This window comes from Neoarius graeffei, chromosome 11, assembly GCF_027579695.1.
Source record: "Neoarius graeffei isolate fNeoGra1 chromosome 11, fNeoGra1.pri, whole genome shotgun sequence".
NCBI lineage: Eukaryota > Metazoa > Chordata > Actinopteri > Siluriformes > Ariidae > Neoarius > Neoarius graeffei.
Genome location: NC_083579.1, coordinates 65,864,892 through 65,879,489, shown reverse-complemented (window position 1 = coordinate 65,879,489; position 14,598 = coordinate 65,864,892). Strand labels below are relative to the sequence as shown.

At 41.6% G+C, this 14,598-nt stretch overlaps 1 protein-coding gene across 4 annotated transcripts in view; it reads left to right on the top strand.

The window, feature by feature from the left end:
- Positions 1 to 14,598, top strand: part of aqr (aquarius intron-binding spliceosomal factor) — a 151,428-nt gene that overhangs the window by 29,298 nt on the left and 107,532 nt on the right. For all 4 annotated transcript variants that reach the window (XM_060934600.1, XM_060934598.1, XM_060934596.1 and 1 more), the window contains 4 exons: positions 6,509 to 6,573; positions 13,257 to 13,373; positions 13,557 to 13,670; positions 14,134 to 14,237. In XM_060934600.1, the coding sequence (XP_060790583.1) occupies positions 6,509 to 6,573; positions 13,257 to 13,373; positions 13,557 to 13,670; positions 14,134 to 14,237 (400 nt within the window). The remainder of the gene's footprint in view (positions 1 to 6,508; positions 6,574 to 13,256; positions 13,374 to 13,556; positions 13,671 to 14,133; positions 14,238 to 14,598) is intronic.

Genomic DNA, 14,598 nt, shown 5'->3' with positions numbered 1-14,598 from the left:
AGAATTTTCTATATTTCTGCATAAATATGACCTAAAACAACATCAGATTTTGACAAAAGTCCTAAAAGTAGATAAAGAGAACCCAGTTAAACAAATGAGACGAAAAGTATTATACTTGGTCATTTATTTATTGAGGAAAATGATCCAATATTACATATCTGTGAGTGGAAAAAGCATGTGAACCTCTAGGATTAGCAGTTAATTTGAAGGTGAAATTAGAGTCAGGTGTTTTCAATCAATGGGATGACAATCAGGTGTGAGTGGGCACCCTGTTTTATTTAAAGAACAGGGATCTATCAAAGTCTGATCTTCACAACACGTTTGTGGAAGTGTATCATGGCACGAACAAAGGAGATTTCTGAGGACCTCAGAAAAATCGTTGTCGATGCTCATGAGGCTGGAAAAGGTTACAAAACCATCTCTAAAGAGTTTGGACTCCACCAAGCCACAGTCAGACAGATTGTGTTCAAATGGAGGAAATTCAAGACCATTGTTACCCTCCCCAGGAGTGGTCGACCAACAAAGATCACTCCAAGAGCAAGGTGTGTAATCGTCGGCGAGGTCACAAAGGACCCCAGGGTAACTTCTAAGCAACTGAAGGCCTCTCTCACATTGGCTAATGTTAATGCTCATGAGTCCACCATCAAGAGAACCCTGAACAACAATGGTGTGCATGGCAGGGTTGCAAGGAGAAAGCCACTGCTCTCCAAAAGAACATTGCTGCTCGTCTGCAGTTTGCTAAAGATCACGTGGACAAGCCAGAAGGCTATTGGAAAAATGTTTTGTGGATGGATGAGACCAAAATAGAACTTTTTGGTTAAAATGAGAAGCGTTATGTTTGGAGAAAGGAAAACACTGCATTCCAGCATAAGAACCTTATCCCATCTGTGAAACATGGTGATGGTAGTATCATGGTTCGGGCTTGTTTTGCTGCATCTGGGCCAGGACGGCTTGCCATCATTGATGGAACAATGAATTCTGAATTATACCAGCCAATTCTAAAGGAAAATGTCAGGACATCTGTCCATGAACTGAATCTCAAGAGAAGGTGGGTCATGCAGCAAGACAACAACCCAAAGCACACAAGTCGTTCTACCAAAGAATGGTTAAAGAAGAATAAAGTTAATGTTTTGGAATGGCCAAGTCAAAGTCCTGACCTTAATCCAATGGAAATGTTGTGGAAGGACCTGAAGCGAGCAGTTCATGTGAGGAAACCCACCAACATCCCAGAGTTGAAGCTGTTCTGTATGGAGGAATGGGCTAAAATTCCTCCAAGCCGGTGTGCAGGACTGATCAACAGTTACCGGAAACGTTTAGTTGCAGTTATTGCTGCACAAGGGGGTCACACCAGATACTGAAAGCCAAGGTTCACATACTTTTGCCACTCACAGATATGTAATATTGGATCATTTTCCTCAATAAATAAATGACCAATATTTTTGTATATAATATTTTTGTCTCATTTGTTTAACTGGGTTCTCTTTATCTACTTTCAGGACTTGTGTGAAAATCTGATGATGTTTTAGGTCACATTTATGCAGAAATATAGAAAATTCTAAAGGGTTCACAAACTTTCAAGTACCACTGTAAATATCTTCGAGTTTTAGCCTACAGTCATGATAAACATATTGACAAACTTTTTATATTTTACACTTTCCTATGTGCCCACTGCCAAATATTATATTTTTTTAAATTACCTAAATTAGATGAAATGTAAAACTTGTCACCTTACTCAGTCAAACCCGAGTCGGAGTGCTGAGCACACACTTGCGCATTCATAAAAGACTATTCACATGGTAACGGCATAATAATCACTTTCACTCTTTCGGTTTTGATTGGTTTCTCTTTTGCGGTGGGAACGCCCACCATAAACAGGATAAAATCTGTCAGCCATAGTTTAAGCTATTTTGAGGTAAAACTTGTTTCCAGATGGTACGTGGATTTTATGTGCTTCAAATGATTCAGGACAGCAATTCAATTCAGTCTTGAGAACCGTGTTATATATGTGTGTGTGTACATACATTTATACATACATATATATTTTTTATAAATTTTTTTTAAAAACTTTGACTCGATCCAGCTGAAGATCAACTCAAGCGAGTGTAAATATTTCTCTTATTTATTATGAGCAGATCAGTTGATATGCATGTGCTGTCATACATACACAGGAAAAATGACTGAACAATTTTTCCAGAGTTAAGTATTTTCCTCAAAAATAGTTAATTTTGCTCTATTTTGAGTTTAGAGAGTAAATTTTGGAGTTGGATTGGGAGCATAATTTTAGAGTAATTGTGCAACAGAGTTGATTGTGGCTCTGAACTGAGTAAAATAGTGCAAGAGTTAATTTCAAGACACACTGAAAAGAGTCAAATACCAAAATAAAGTCAAATACCAGATAAATGAAGCTGTTTTTAAAAAAGTTTTAGAACTGTGTTGGAATGTGTGAAAAAAACATTACCCATTGTAACGTGATCTGGTGGGATTTAGAGATGGCAGTTGGACGGGTTTTCACTCTTCTCATTGAATGGAATGAAATTTTTTACACTTGACTGAATACCCCTCCCACTGCCAACCCTTTATCCCAAAACAATAGGACATAATATTTTGATGGCCAGTTAATTGTCCAAATCAGTGCAGCAGGTTTTGTGTTTGATACATTCCTAAGACTGAACAGAATCACCTCAAGTGATCAAAACAGTTTGTCACAATGGGTAAGGTCATGCTTTTTCACACATTCCAACACAGTTCTAAAACTGTTTTTTTACAACAGCATCATTTTTTTAAGTACAATCATGACATACATAATACAGAGATATTATTGTAGCTGAACTTGTGCTGAATACAAAAACAGTCATACGACTTTGAAAATGCTGCTTAGATTTGTGGAAATTGATGACAAAATCAGAGCAGACCAAAATCATGAGAGTGCCAGAGAACACCCTCATACCCCAGAGGGTTAATGTATAGCAAGTGCATTCATACAATTGAAGGGGATCTGAACAAGTATATGAAGATATCAACCTTGTGCTGGATTTTATTTTGCTTTGTTTCATCAGTGTTTCCACGTACCTACACTACCGTTCAAAAGTTTGGGGTCACCCAGACAATTTTGTGTTTTCCATGAAAAGTCACACTTTTATTTACCACCATAAGTTGTAAAATGAGTAGAAAATATAGTCAAGACATTTTTTCTGGCCATTTTGAGCATTTAATCGACCCCGCAAATGTGATGCTCCAGAAACTCAATCTGCTCAAAGGAAGGTCAGTTTTATAGCTTCTCTAAAGAGCTAAACTGTTTTCAGCTGTGCTAACATGATTGTACAAGGGTTTTCTAATCATCCATTAGCCTTCTGAGGCAATGAGCAAACACATTGTACCATTAGAACACTGGAGTGAGAGTTGCTGGAAATGGGCCTCTATTGAGGTTTTTCACTCACGTGACCAAGTCATGTGACGCTGCCATTTTGGACGGCACGGCTCGAATCAGTTTGAATGCGAGGAAGGCGAAAAACGAAAAACATAAAAGAAAAAGGAGCGAGATGCAGAAAACACCTTCACTATCCAGCGACGTAGGGCATTTACAGGGCGAGCAGACGGAGAGGTATTTGCAAAAATTGAGGTTAGCAGGCTTAGAGAACGACGTTTACCTGCTTCCACCAGGATTGTTCACTGACGTACGGAAGTACACGAAGCCCTCGTCTTTACCTGACTTCGGCCCACATGATCTGTATACCTATGTCGTTAAAAACCCATCGCCATACACAGGTATTGATCTGAAAGCGTATACGAGTTTGGATGCCTACAAATATTTTGTGTCAGGCTGGGTAACATGCCTACATCAGCGGGTCGTCCCTGGAGCCGGTGGTCGCCATCTGATTACAGCTAAGGTTTGTTCACATTTTCATTTACTTTCGGTCCTCAGGATAAACAAAATGTTATTAAATGTCATTGAAATAACTTCTTAGTCTGTTGAGACATGGCCCGTTATAAATTTGCTGTTACCAGGCAATGACCAAGAACTGTATTATTAGGGTCGGTGTAGTTGTAGCAGTGTATTAGCAACTAGCTGTTAGCACTAGCTAATGTCAACAACATCGTAGCTAGTATGTTACTGTAGCAATATTTACGTTCAGTCATTTGGATGACTGTTAAAACCTTTCAGTCTCAAGTTTTTCCTTTACTGGATTTACTAGTTTACTGAGCGAGCGCGCTCGGCCAAGCCGGGAGCCATCGCGCGCTCGGCGGCCGAGCCGGGAGCCATCGCGCGCTCGGCGGCCGAGCCGGGAGCCATCGCGCGCTCGGCGGCCGAGCCGGGAGCCATCGCGCGCTCGGCGGCCGAGCCGGGAGCCATCGCGCGCTCGGCGGCCGAGCCGGGAGCCATCGCGCGCTCTCCGGCCGAGCCGGGAGCCATCGCGCGCTCTCCGGCCGAGCCGGGAGCCATCGCGCGCTCGGCGGCCGAGCCGGGAGCCATCGCGCGCTCGGCGGCCGAGCCGGGAGCCATCGCGTGCTCGGCGGCCGAGCCGGGAGCCATCGCGCGCTAGCTCAGTAAACTAGTAAATCCAGTAAAGGAAAAACTTGAGACTGAAAGGTTTTAACAGTCATCCAAATGACTGAACGTAAATATTGCTACAGTAACATACTAGCTACTGTTGTTGACATTAGCTAGCTTGCCGTCCAAAATGGTGGACACCGGGGCGTCACGTGACCCTGTGACGTCAGGTGAAATACCTCAATACACCTATGGAGATATTGCACCGAAAACCAGACATTTGCAGCTAGAATAGTCATTTACCACATTAGCAATGTATATGGCCCTTTTCCACTACCCTTTTTCAGCTCACTTCAGCTTGCTTCAGCTCACTTCAGCCCGACACGGCTCGCGTTTCGACTACCAAAAACCAGCACGACTCAGCTCGCTTCAGCCCTGCTTAGCCCCTAAAACTCGCACCGTTTTGGAGTGGGGCTGAAGCGAGCCAAACTGAGCCGAGTGAGGCTGGGGGCGTGAGCAGACACTCCCCTGTGCACTGATTGGTGAGGAGGAGTGTCCTCACATGCCCACACACGCCCCGCGAGCGCGCTGGGATCTGTAAACACCGCAAACCCGGAAGAATAATAATTACGAATTACGAGAATTTCTGAAGCCTTATGCGCCTCGCCTCATCTATACGCTCTTGCCAGTATCTGTCCGCGTTGTCGGTGACAACAAGCCACAGCACCAAGACCAGCAACACTAACGACTCCATGTCCTCCATGTTTATTGTTTACTATCCGGGTCGTGAGACTACCGCTTAAAAGCTCACTGATGTCACTGTTTGCGCTGCTTAACGACATCACCTGACGTCCACCCACTTTCGCTAACTCCACCCAATGTGTCCACCCACTTCCAGCCAGCACGGTTCAGCGCGGTTGTAGTCGAAATGCAACTCCAACAGCCCCGCTCAGCTCGACTCAGCACGGCACGGCTCAGCCCGACTCAGCCGCGTTTGTAGTGGAAAAGCGGCAATAGAGTGGATTTCTGATTAGTTTAAAGTGATCTTCGTTGAAAAGAACAGTGCTTTTCTTTCAAAAATAAGGACATTTCAAAGTGACCCCAAACTTTTGAACGGTAGTGTACATGTTCCTGATTCTGAAAAAGTCTTCCGTCATCCATGTACCCTTATAAAACCACCTAGATACAATTGTTCTACTGATGCCCAGCTCTCTCCTCAGCTGATGTGTTGTAGTTCAGCAGGTGGTCAGATTCAGAAAGAGTAGCAGGTGCTTTAGTTACAGCGTGGAGGTGTGTCACACCACTGTGAAGCATATTACGTTTAACCACGGGTTACATACCGTGAACACTTTTTTTGTTTTGTAAAAGTCAGTAACGGACAATTTCGTTCCCTTTCTATGGTTGTTGAACCTACCTCTGCGTAACCACGAATGAACTGAAACACTAATATACCAGACACGGTCTGTCCTGGATGCCCTTGTTTTGCAGACTCTGAGTGGTGTGGGTGCTTTTTTTTTTTCCCCCTCCCTTTAATCACTAAATTTAATCAGATTTGGATTTAACAGGCTGTGTGGGGAAAATCATAAAATAATGCAACCACATTGAGTAGATTTTCATGGATATTCAAATTAATTAATCGTGCATCTTATTGAAGTATTATGCTAATCTGACCTATGTAACTGCTTGTCTGGTTTATACATTGTGGCTACGCAGATTTCTTCATTCCTTTAGAGTGCAGCTCCTCAAATCTTTCTCCGTCCTCTCACAAATTTGTGGTGCAGCTGGCTTTCTCTGGCTGCCTAATTCGAGCCGACACCACAGAACAGACTATACGAGATAGAGACACACTGCTGTGTCCAGTGCATGCTTACACACTCTTAATCCTTCCTGTCAGACACTGTCTCTCTGCTCTATATGGAGTTGCTGGCTGTGCAATACATTTGTCTGTGTCTTCAGGGCTCTCCCGCCATCCATACTGTGTTTTATTTGTCCTCCCTGACTCAGTTTTTCCTCTTATAGGCCCAATCTCCATGGAGATGGTGCACTACTGTGAAAGATTCATCGAGTTCATGATCGACTTGGAGGTAAGACAGTTGTTATGGTGACAGGCCGTTGGAGCTGTAGGAGAAGCTTTTATTATTAATCTATTGCTATTGCTCCGACTGTATGACAAAACGCACATGACGAGTCTGTTATGAATAAAATTGTTACCAACTTTTGATCTGAAGGAGCTGGTAAACTTGAACTGACCAAGCTTCCCAGAATAATTAGCCATCTTGCCTACGGTTAAAAAAAAAATGGTTAAGAATTTTGAGCTCATGTGATCAATAAAACTCATTCTCTATCTGTATAAGTATGGCACGACTGGCAAACTAAATCAAATGTATTTTATGTTCCTTAATGACATTGCTAAAAGTAAAGGTGCCAAAAATGCTTTATGTATCCACCATTTCAGCCTCAGCTTCCTCCATGTTTGCTGTCATATGCAGGGATGAAAGTCTTCCGGAAATCCGGATATTTGACAAAACTCTTGAAAATCTCCGGTTTTCTGAATGGAGAAATTTATTTTTCGGATTTTTCACGTTCCTAGACGCGGTGTAATACTGCGCATCGTCCTTGCATGGTCACGGTCCTTAAATAGCCCAAACATAGTTCATTGATTAAAGACAGGTGTTCTTTGTTAACAGTGCGCGTGCCAGAGCTCGTTAGGCGCGCGCGCCCAAGGCGCGCCTTCAGGTGCACGTGCTAAGGCGCGCGGGACCGACACTGTTCTGCGCAAGCGCAACACAATCACACTAGAAAGCATGGTCAAGCTGCCAGTGTACAGTAGCTGCAGTCTTTTTAGTTGCGAATTACGAGTATTCTCTCTTGTGTTAATAATTCGCCATGTCAAAACAAGCAAAATTTTCCTCCTTCTTTCGATGTGAAGAGAGGTAAGCAATTTATTATATACTTTTTCCATTAGAGTTGCATTTTGTGGTTTCGAAGCTAAGTTTTAGTGCCGTTTCTAGAACACAACATCAAGAAAATGTGGAAGAAACAGCAATAATGGAAGAGCCGGTTTCTAAGCTGCCTAAAACTAGCAGTGGTAATTATTTTTTGTTACATAATGTACTCAGGCTGCCAGTCAGTGTGTGACACACACACACACCCTACTAGGGGTCGACCGATAATCGGCTTGGCCGATATATCGGGCCGATATTCTGCATTTTTAGGGTTATCGGTATCGGCCATAATTTCCACCGATATGCCGATAACATGCCTTTTTGCAGCCATTTCGTTCCTAACGCGACTGTCATACGGGCACTCGGGCAGAAGCAGATCCCACTTCAAGGTAAGGACACGCTGCTTTTGCCGCAATAAGTCACAAACACACAAGTTGCAAAAGCACAACATCATTATATGTTTACATTCTTCATCTACTACTCGTTAAAATTGTCCATTTGCATCTGTGTAGCCAGGCAAACTTAGCTTACGGAAGGAAGCACTTGAATTAGCCTACAACCAACTAGTCTCGCTGAAACTACATGTAATGTTGTCCATAGTAAGCAGTCCCCAGCATAACGTAGGCTGCAGTCATTTTTAAATCCCCGTCTGGAAACGTTGTGAATGTGTCAGTAGTTCTACTCGAACAGTAGAATGACAGCCATACAGAGAGGTGGTCAAGGGAAGATGAAATAAAACGTAGTGTTTGTGTTCTATAGGCTAGCGCAAGCCTACTGGCTATTTGTTATGGTGATGAGTAAACTTCATGACGTGACTCGTGCTCAGAAAGCGCATTGCACTTGTATATGTTAGGTAACTTTATAAAGCGCTATTTGAACATTTCAACAAGCCAGGTGTGATATGGTGCTAGTAGGCTATGTAATACTGTAGGGAGTTTGTCAGGACGCTTGTTGTGGGCTCAGTAATTAATTGTGTCATGGATGCACACTTGCTTGGATAAACGGTAATGAACGAAATACATCAATTAAACTCTTGACTTAAATGTTCTTATGCTACTTCACATTGCGCTGTAATGTACTCCACTAGTATTTATAATTCTTGCGCAAGTGATTCTCCTCGCTAGCGCTTCTGATTCGGAAAGCGATATACTCTTAAAGGAGCAGAGCCGTAGATGGTTACTTGTTAAGTTGTTACATAATAGGGAGTGATAGTCTACTTTATGTTTGATTTTACTTTTTAAAAAATGCTGCAGGCAGCTCCCTACACTTGATTTGTTATTTAAAAACTACTTGAAGTTGGTAAGTCTTACTTAGTTCTTAGTGTAAAAGAATCCAGAGTGTATTTTCATTTATTTTCCACTGAAAATGGTGAGCTGTAATATAGTAGGGAGTGATTTTATTTTTTTTATTGGTGAATATTTATTTTTTATTTCTCATTTTATTCTAACTAATGTTTGACTTTATTGTACAAATGCTGCTGGCATCTCCCTGCACAAAATTTCATGTTCAATTTTACAACTGAACATACATTTAATGGATATGAAGGTCTGTGTCAGTGTGTGCTATGTTTAATTTCATGTGAATTATAATGTTTACATTTATCGGTTGCACATATCGTTTATCGGCATCCCAATTCCATAAGTATCGGTATCAGCCCTGAAAAAAACATATCGGTCGATCCCTACACCCCTGATTTATATGAGAAATTTGGTATTCATTGGTGTGTTTAAATTTACAAATAATACGAACTACTGTTAACAATTGGCTTCAACTTGCATAAATATGAATTGGAAATTTTTAGTTCACTTTAGCTTCTGCAAACACACAGCTCTATTAAAAGATTGATAAATGAGGCTCGATGTCCCCAACATTGAAACCTGAAAGCTTTAGAAACTCTAACAGACCTTTACTTTTTAACAGGACTGTTTTGGGATTTTGCTGAGTTTACCTTTAACTGTCTGATTTTTTTTTTCAAAATAATGAACTGTGTAGCAGGAAAATCACCGCATTTTCTAAATGCACTCCTGAAAATTACTCATTAACTAGGGGAATTAAATTTGATGAGCGGCACGGTGGTGTAGTGGTTAGCGCTGTCACTTCACAGTAAGAAGGTCCGGGTTCGAGCCCCGTGGCCGGCGAGGGCCTTTCTGTGTGGAGTTTGCATGTTCTCCCCGTGTCCGCTTGGGTTTCTTCTGGGTGCTCCGGTTTCCCCCACAGTCCAAAGACATGCAGGTTAGGTTAACTGGTGACTCTAAATTGACCGTAGGTGTGAATGTGAGTGTGAATGGTTGTCTGTGTCTATGTGTCAGCCCTGTGATGACCTGGCGACTTGTCCAGGGTGTACCCCGCCTTTCGCCCGTAGTCAGCTGGGATAGGCTCCAGCTTGCCTGCGACCCTGTAGAACAGGATAAAGCGGCTAGAGATGATGAGATGAGAGATTAATTAAATTTGATATTTTTGACATGTTAATCATTAATGTACATGAAAGAAAAAGGCTTAAAAGTTGTAACTTGTTTTAGTGAAAATAAGTACTAAAAGGCACTAGAATGCAAGGTTTTGCGTGTTATTAAAATTTTTTCGGGGGATGTTGCCCCCCCAATCTTAGTTTGACTTTCAAAAGTTCAAGGTTTTTTTCTTTGCTCCACTTTCATCTCTACATATGTCATGCAGTTTTGGTCACCTTTTTTTTTTTTTTTATAATTTTATATAATTGCCACAGTGCCTCCAGTGGAAACAAATCAGGAGTCTTGGAATTGTGAAGTTCTTGTTCCAGAGCCCTTCAAATTCTTTAAAATGTTTTGAAAACTAATGTGTTCAGTTCCTAGCTCCAGTGCTTTCTGATTGATTGATTTTATTTATTTAAAAATGACCTCAGGTCACCGTTATATCCTGATGGGGCTGAGTTCAAATGGAATTTACTGTTTACTTTTCCTTATTTTGCTTCACTGTTCTTCTGTATTGCTTATAACAGGGGTTCTCAACCTTTTGCAACCTGGGCCCCACCAAAGCTGGTTCATTGCAGTTGGGGGCCCCTCTTCTCGCCCCGCCCCCATCCCCCCCCCCCCCAAAACACACTCACCCGCAGTGACGCCACCCGACCTACAGCACCTTATATCGACCGATAGATAGATAGATAGATAGATAGATAGATAGATAGATAGATAGATAGATAGATAGCCCCGGGCTAGATTATTATTATTATTATCATTATTATTATTATTAGTAGTAGTAGCAGTAGCAGCAGTAGTAGCATTATCCATTCCATAGAAATACATAGGCCTATTATCATTATTAGGCTATTGTTATAATTGGCAGTAGCACCACATTTCTAATCTGCTTTCGGGCATTATTATAATTATAATTATTATTATTATTATTATTATTATTATTATTATTATTATTATTATTATGGCCTATTATCATTACTAAGCTGTTGGCAGTAGTACAAGACTTATGTTCTTTCAGGCATTATTATTATTATTATTATTATTATTATTATTATTGCTGTTGTTGGTTGTTGATATTATTATTATTATTATTATTATTATGCTATTATTATTATTAATAGGCATTATTATTATTATTATTATTATTATTATTATTAGTGTTTTTATTAGGTATTTTATTAGGCTTATCATTAGCTGGCTATTGATATCATTGGGAATTGGGACCAGGTGTGAATTTAGGTTTTACTTTTTACTGTGCCTTTGTGATCTGCATTTGCGTTAATGCGAGACCTGAGCCTGCTTTGCCTTACAAAGATCCTCGATTCTTGGCGAAATGTTTGACAAGCACAGTCTCAAGTCATCCTCAATTTGCGCACGATTGCGATATTTCGTTTTGAGCGCAGTCATTTTTGAAAATCCTGCCTCACACAAGTAGGTCGATGCGAATGGGATGAGCAGTTTCAAGGCTACGTCACACAGTTGCGGGTACTCCTGCATCAATGCCGCCCAGAATGTCGAAAGAGGGCATGAGGTGAAGACTGCCTTAAGTCTACTGTCACTCTTCAGCTCAATAAGCTGTTCCTGCATGTCAACTGGAAGTTCGTCAGCAGTACACACAAATGGATCTCGAACCCACGCAAAAGAGCGATAATCCTCTGTGAAGTATGCCGCAAACTGTTTTCTCATTACCGACAGGTGCTCTGACGCTGCTTGAAAGACAGATGAGAAATCGTGGGAAGTGCCTGCATTACTGATAAAGTCTGCAAGGCTTGGGAACATATCACAGTTCCCCCGACTGATGCGGCCACACACACAAGATTTTATGATAGATTGATGATAGATTTTATAATAGTATTGATTTGTATGTAATAGTCCAATGTCCTGCATTTTGACATGGGTAAATGTGTTGCATCTGCTTAGCTACTATAGCTTGTTAGCCCCAGATTTTTTTTTTTCCTCCATACATGAAGCCTACTCGCGACCCCCCTGGAGTACCTCCGCGCCCCACCAGGGGGGCGCGCCCCCCTGGTTGAGAACCACTGGCTTATAAGATTTAAGTTATGACAGTCTGGTATATTACCACTAGAGCAGTGCTTGCGAATGGCCAATCTTGGAGAAAATTGGCAGTTTTGAGTTGCTCAGTCCTTATTTGCTCTGCCTTCATTTTGCTCCATTTCAATCTCAGCCCAAAAGCAAGGCTCTTAAATTTCAATCCTCAGGGATTAGATTGCTGCACATCCTCCTCTAGTACATCTGACTCAAGGTGATAACTGATGAATAGCAAGCTGAAGTGTGTATGGTTTTAAACTTTTCATGACTAGAGTTTGAAAAGTCTGATAGAACGTAAGCCTGTCGCTGCATTTTAATGGATGTGAACCAATTCGAGTTAAATATCATAAGCCGCAAGTACGCACGTGTTTTTATATATGTATTTAGTCCAGTCACTAAACCTCGAGTCCAAGTCCAGTCTCAAGTCCCCAGTGTTCAAGTCCAAGTCATGAAAAAAAATGTCGAGTCTGAGAACAAGACTCCAACCGCACCATTTGACGGTGGCTGTTTTAGCGCCATTTAATATTAGTTTGTTCCTGAACATGACGTATGACCAGGTGAATGTGCTTCTCTTTGTCAGGGAGTGCAAAGTATTCTGTCAGAGATGGATGTAAGTACAGAAGGGGCATTTATTAAGTCAAGTGAAGACAGGTAAACAATCCAGAAAGGCAGGCAAAATCATAAAACAGTGAAACGGGCAATAGGTTGAGCGAGGCACAAACAGGCTATCGTGGACTCGGCAGAATCAAAGATGAGAAACAGGAACACAGGGATCAGGAAACCAAATAAGGCTCAGTAATGTGTCCGGAACACAACTCAATACTTCGCAAAGCAAGTGCGTTTTCACAGTTTTTATATAGGCACGCTGATTATGCTTTAATCCTGTGTCGGTGCGAGTCGTTTACAGCGTGCGTGAGAGTCCACTTGACACGCGCACTGTCCGGAGCACGCCCGAGAGTCTATCTGATGCACGCACCAAGGTGCGTAGGTGTGACACTTGCACGAAATTAGTACAAAAATGAATGTAGATATAAATATCTTATGGCAAATTATCATGGCATGTTACAAAAAATAAAGAAAAAATCCGAGTCCTCGTCTCCAATTTACGAGTCCGAATGCAGTTAATTCACAAGTCCGAGTCATCAGTGCTCATGTCAAGTCACGAGCCCTTAAAATTAGGGCACTAGTCGGACCCAAGTACTACAAGCCTGTACGTTATAGCTGGTAATGCTTTTCGCGCCTTAATTGCTAGTGATCATATGGAAATGCCTGGTTGCTTTGAGAGGTGGTTTTCCTGAGCAGCTAAACCTCCGTTATTTTTGACAGGCTCTTCTCCCAACCCGCCGTTGGTTCAACACTGTGCTGGACGACTCTCATCTGGTGGTCAGCTGCCACCTGTCCAGTCTCACACAGCGAGAGAAAGAAGGTCACCTTTTCTGCCAGGTTGAAACTTGTACTGCCTTAGTAGAGTTTGTGTATACATATGATGCAGTTCACATATTTTTAACTCTTAGTCGTTTTTGTTATTGAGGCATCAATTATTAATGGCTCTGTGGTTCAGATTTCATGCTATGACTTTAGGAAGAACTGGTCAGCTGTGCTATAATGGTATTTGCTTTCATGTAGCTGCTGGACATGTTGAAGTTCTACACAGGCTTTGAGATCAATGACCAAACTGGCAACGCCCTCACAGAGAAAGAGATGACCACTCTTCACTACGGCCGGATAATTTCACTGCAAGTAAGTAACGCACTTATTATTACAAAACGTCTGCCCGACCGACATACCTGTCTACTTTAAAATGTTATGTTTGAGAACGTTTTGAGTCATCTTAAGTAAGCTTCATGGCTTTTGAGTGTTAAATGTTCTCCAGTTCTCATGCTACATCACGTGCCTTCCTAAAACCTTAAAAAGACCTCCAGAGAGCATCCTTAATCAAACCCGGCCCTGCAGTGCATTAAAGCCTGGTTGATATTGCTAATTTTAATGAGCAATATTAAAAAGGTGGTTTGCATATCCTGGGCTTTGATAGTTTTATTCTCCCTGTATCTGCTTCAAACAAACATCAGTCGGTGTTCTGCTCTCAGATTCAGGACTGGATTGGGGTTGCCTTGTGTAGTTAATTCCTACCAGCTCATGCTGTTTTAGATACTGTACATATTATAAATGTTATATCACGTCATGTTGCATGATTCTTTTACAGAGAGCTGCTTTCGCACACTTTCCTGAGTTGCAGAATTTTGCTCTCGCTAATGTATCAGCTGTGGACACTCGGGAATCGCTCACCAAACATTTTGGTCATCTCAGGTAAGAAAAGTGGGTTGGTTTGTTTGTTTGTAGTAATGATGATGATGATGATGATGATGATAATAATAATAATTTGTAGTGCAGCAACAAGTTCAAGAACAGTCTCAGATTTGTGCTCCGCTGAAAGGTTTTTAAAGGAGATACGCAGAACCTTTATTTTTAAATAAATTTCTGAGTGGATAGCATCTCCATCCTTGACTCTTGTATGTTGCATAAATGGGAATAAAAAATATATATTTTTTGAGAGTTAAAATCGACCGCAAAGTTGGAGTTCGAGCTGCCCCGCTGAGCCAGCCAGCCCTGAGTGCGTGACATCACAGCGGGAACCGGTTTTAAGGCCGAGGCCTTTTACAGCTATAGA